Source organism: Rhinopithecus bieti, unplaced genomic scaffold (assembly GCF_001698545.2).
Source record: "Rhinopithecus bieti isolate Rb0 unplaced genomic scaffold, ASM169854v2 scaffold_33652, whole genome shotgun sequence".
Taxonomy (NCBI): Eukaryota; Metazoa; Chordata; class Mammalia; order Primates; family Cercopithecidae; genus Rhinopithecus; species Rhinopithecus bieti.
In genome coordinates this window covers 797,381-799,307 of record NW_016814761.1, presented here as the reverse complement: position 1 = coordinate 799,307, position 1,927 = coordinate 797,381, and the positions used below count along the sequence as shown (strand labels likewise).

At 53.9% G+C, this 1,927-nt stretch overlaps 1 protein-coding gene across 13 annotated transcripts in view; it reads right to left on the bottom strand.

The window, feature by feature from the left end:
• Positions 1-240: 240 nt before the first annotated feature.
• ARHGEF10L (Rho guanine nucleotide exchange factor 10 like) overlaps positions 241-1,927 on the bottom strand; it is a 182,103-nt gene continuing 180,416 nt past the window's right edge. For all 13 annotated transcript variants that reach the window (XM_017852046.1, XM_017852048.1, XM_017852050.1 and 10 more), the window contains one exon: positions 241-1,269. In XM_017852046.1, the coding sequence (XP_017707535.1) occupies positions 737-1,269 (533 nt within the window). In that variant the 3' untranslated portion in view covers positions 241-736. The remainder of the gene's footprint in view (positions 1,270-1,927) is intronic.

Genomic DNA, 1,927 nt, shown 5'->3' with positions numbered 1-1,927 from the left:
ATGGTGACTGAGAGATTGAATGTTTGATTTCATTTTCATTAATTTGAAAATTAATTAGCCACCTGTGGTAAATGGTAACCAGATTGGACTGTGAGGTTCTAGAGCCAATTCCCGCAGCAGCTCCACCCTCCGGCCAAGCCTAAGAGTTGCTCCTGGGTCCTGAATAACCCCTCTCTACCAATAGCTGCTCTCTCTGTCTCTTTCCCATCACGCCTTTAAAAAACCACAACAAAACCTCAATCCAAGTCCGGATGTAACTCTTGTCTTTTATTCCAGCATCTCCCAGAGCTCCAATATGTACAGACTTTATTTATACACATATAATATACACCATATATACGTATTTATAGATATTCACACACCAGCCCACACACTCGCACACACTCACACGCACACACCCTTCCAGGAGGGGTGTGTGGCTGCCTTGGAGCCCCGCTAGGGCCCAAACAAGTGATACTGGGCTTGCCAGGCAGTTGTGAGGTTTCGTGTTTTTTGCTTTTAAAAAGAAGGCCATTTCCTCCAGATGTGTCCTCCCTCTCCCCAAGCCCTAAAACTTCTCCCCAAAACACTCCAAAAAATTTTTTTTAAAAAGAAGAGGTTTTCCTTTGCTCTGCCCAAGTAGTTTCTGGAGAGTCCAGGCCCATCCACACATCCCGTGCAGGTCTCTAGAGCACAAGAGCCGGTGGTAGCCTCGGTTAGGCCTGCAGCTGTGCCCTCTGAGGGGAGACGGGAGGGGCTATAGCATCAAGGGCACCTGCCAGATGAGGAGGGTGCTGTCTGTCTCCCCACATGGGGCCGGCCTCCCACTGCTGCCCAGTGCCCTGCCAAAGTTGCGGTAGCCCTGCCCACCGGAGATGATGGCCACGGAGCAAATCTCCTTGCGGTGGGCGTCGCGGGCGCAGGGACGGCTGCGCACCCAGACGTCGGGGTCGTCGGCCATCTCGTAAATGGAGCCGTCCTCCTCGCTGTGCTCCAGGGCCGCGCCATCAGCAGGCGCCGGCTCCCGCATGGAGAGCAGTGGGCCCGGGAGGTGTGCGGTGGAGCGCAGGCGGTACTGCAAGAGGATGCCCTTCTTGCGGGTCAGCTCTCGGCCCACGTGGCTGTCGGGCACGGGCCCGTGTGCCTGCCCGTCTGGCTTGTCCTCCTCAGCCCGGGGCCCCTCAGCCTCCTCCTGGTCACTCCGCAGGATGTCAGGGGCCAGGATGCTGGTAGCCACAGCCAGGAAGGCCACAGGCCCACAGTGCCCGTTGAGTGAGACCATGCCTTTCCCTGCAGAAAATGGGGCGAGAGAGAAAGGGACCCAAAGGCCCAGCGCATTAAGGAGGCACCTGAGTCTCTCTCCTGGAGAACTCTCTGTGTGGGTATTTTTGGAGGGGTCACTTCTTCTATGTTGGCACCTCCCCCGAAGGCCACAGGTCTGGCTATCCCGTGCTCCTGCACAACTTCCTCAGGGAAGCGGAACAGGAACGACCTTATACACCACATGGGGGAGCCTCAGTGTGAAATTCCAAGAATTTCCTCGTCTCTGAGCCTTTGCCAAGAGGCTGCCTCTACCTAGAAATCCTTTCCCGTCTACCTGATTCTGCAACTCTTTCTGCAAGGCCCAGCTCAAGCTTCTCACTGTGAATCCCTCCTGAATTCATGCATGGGGAGCTGCCCATCCCAGTCTCTGTGTCCCCAACCCCCGGAGCACCCTCATCCCAGCACCTGTCACCCGAGCTATGATGACACCCAGGAGACCATCAGCTTGTTGACAGCAGGGTCTCTGCCTGATTCATCCCCACATCCCAGGATTCCACCTGGAAATAGACCCTCCACAAATGCCTTTTGGATGGACAAAATGCCCTATTTGATGAAACCTTGAAAATAGAAAATCTCAGAATTTAGAAGCAATTTTTTTTTTTTTTTTTTTTTTTTTTTTTTTTTT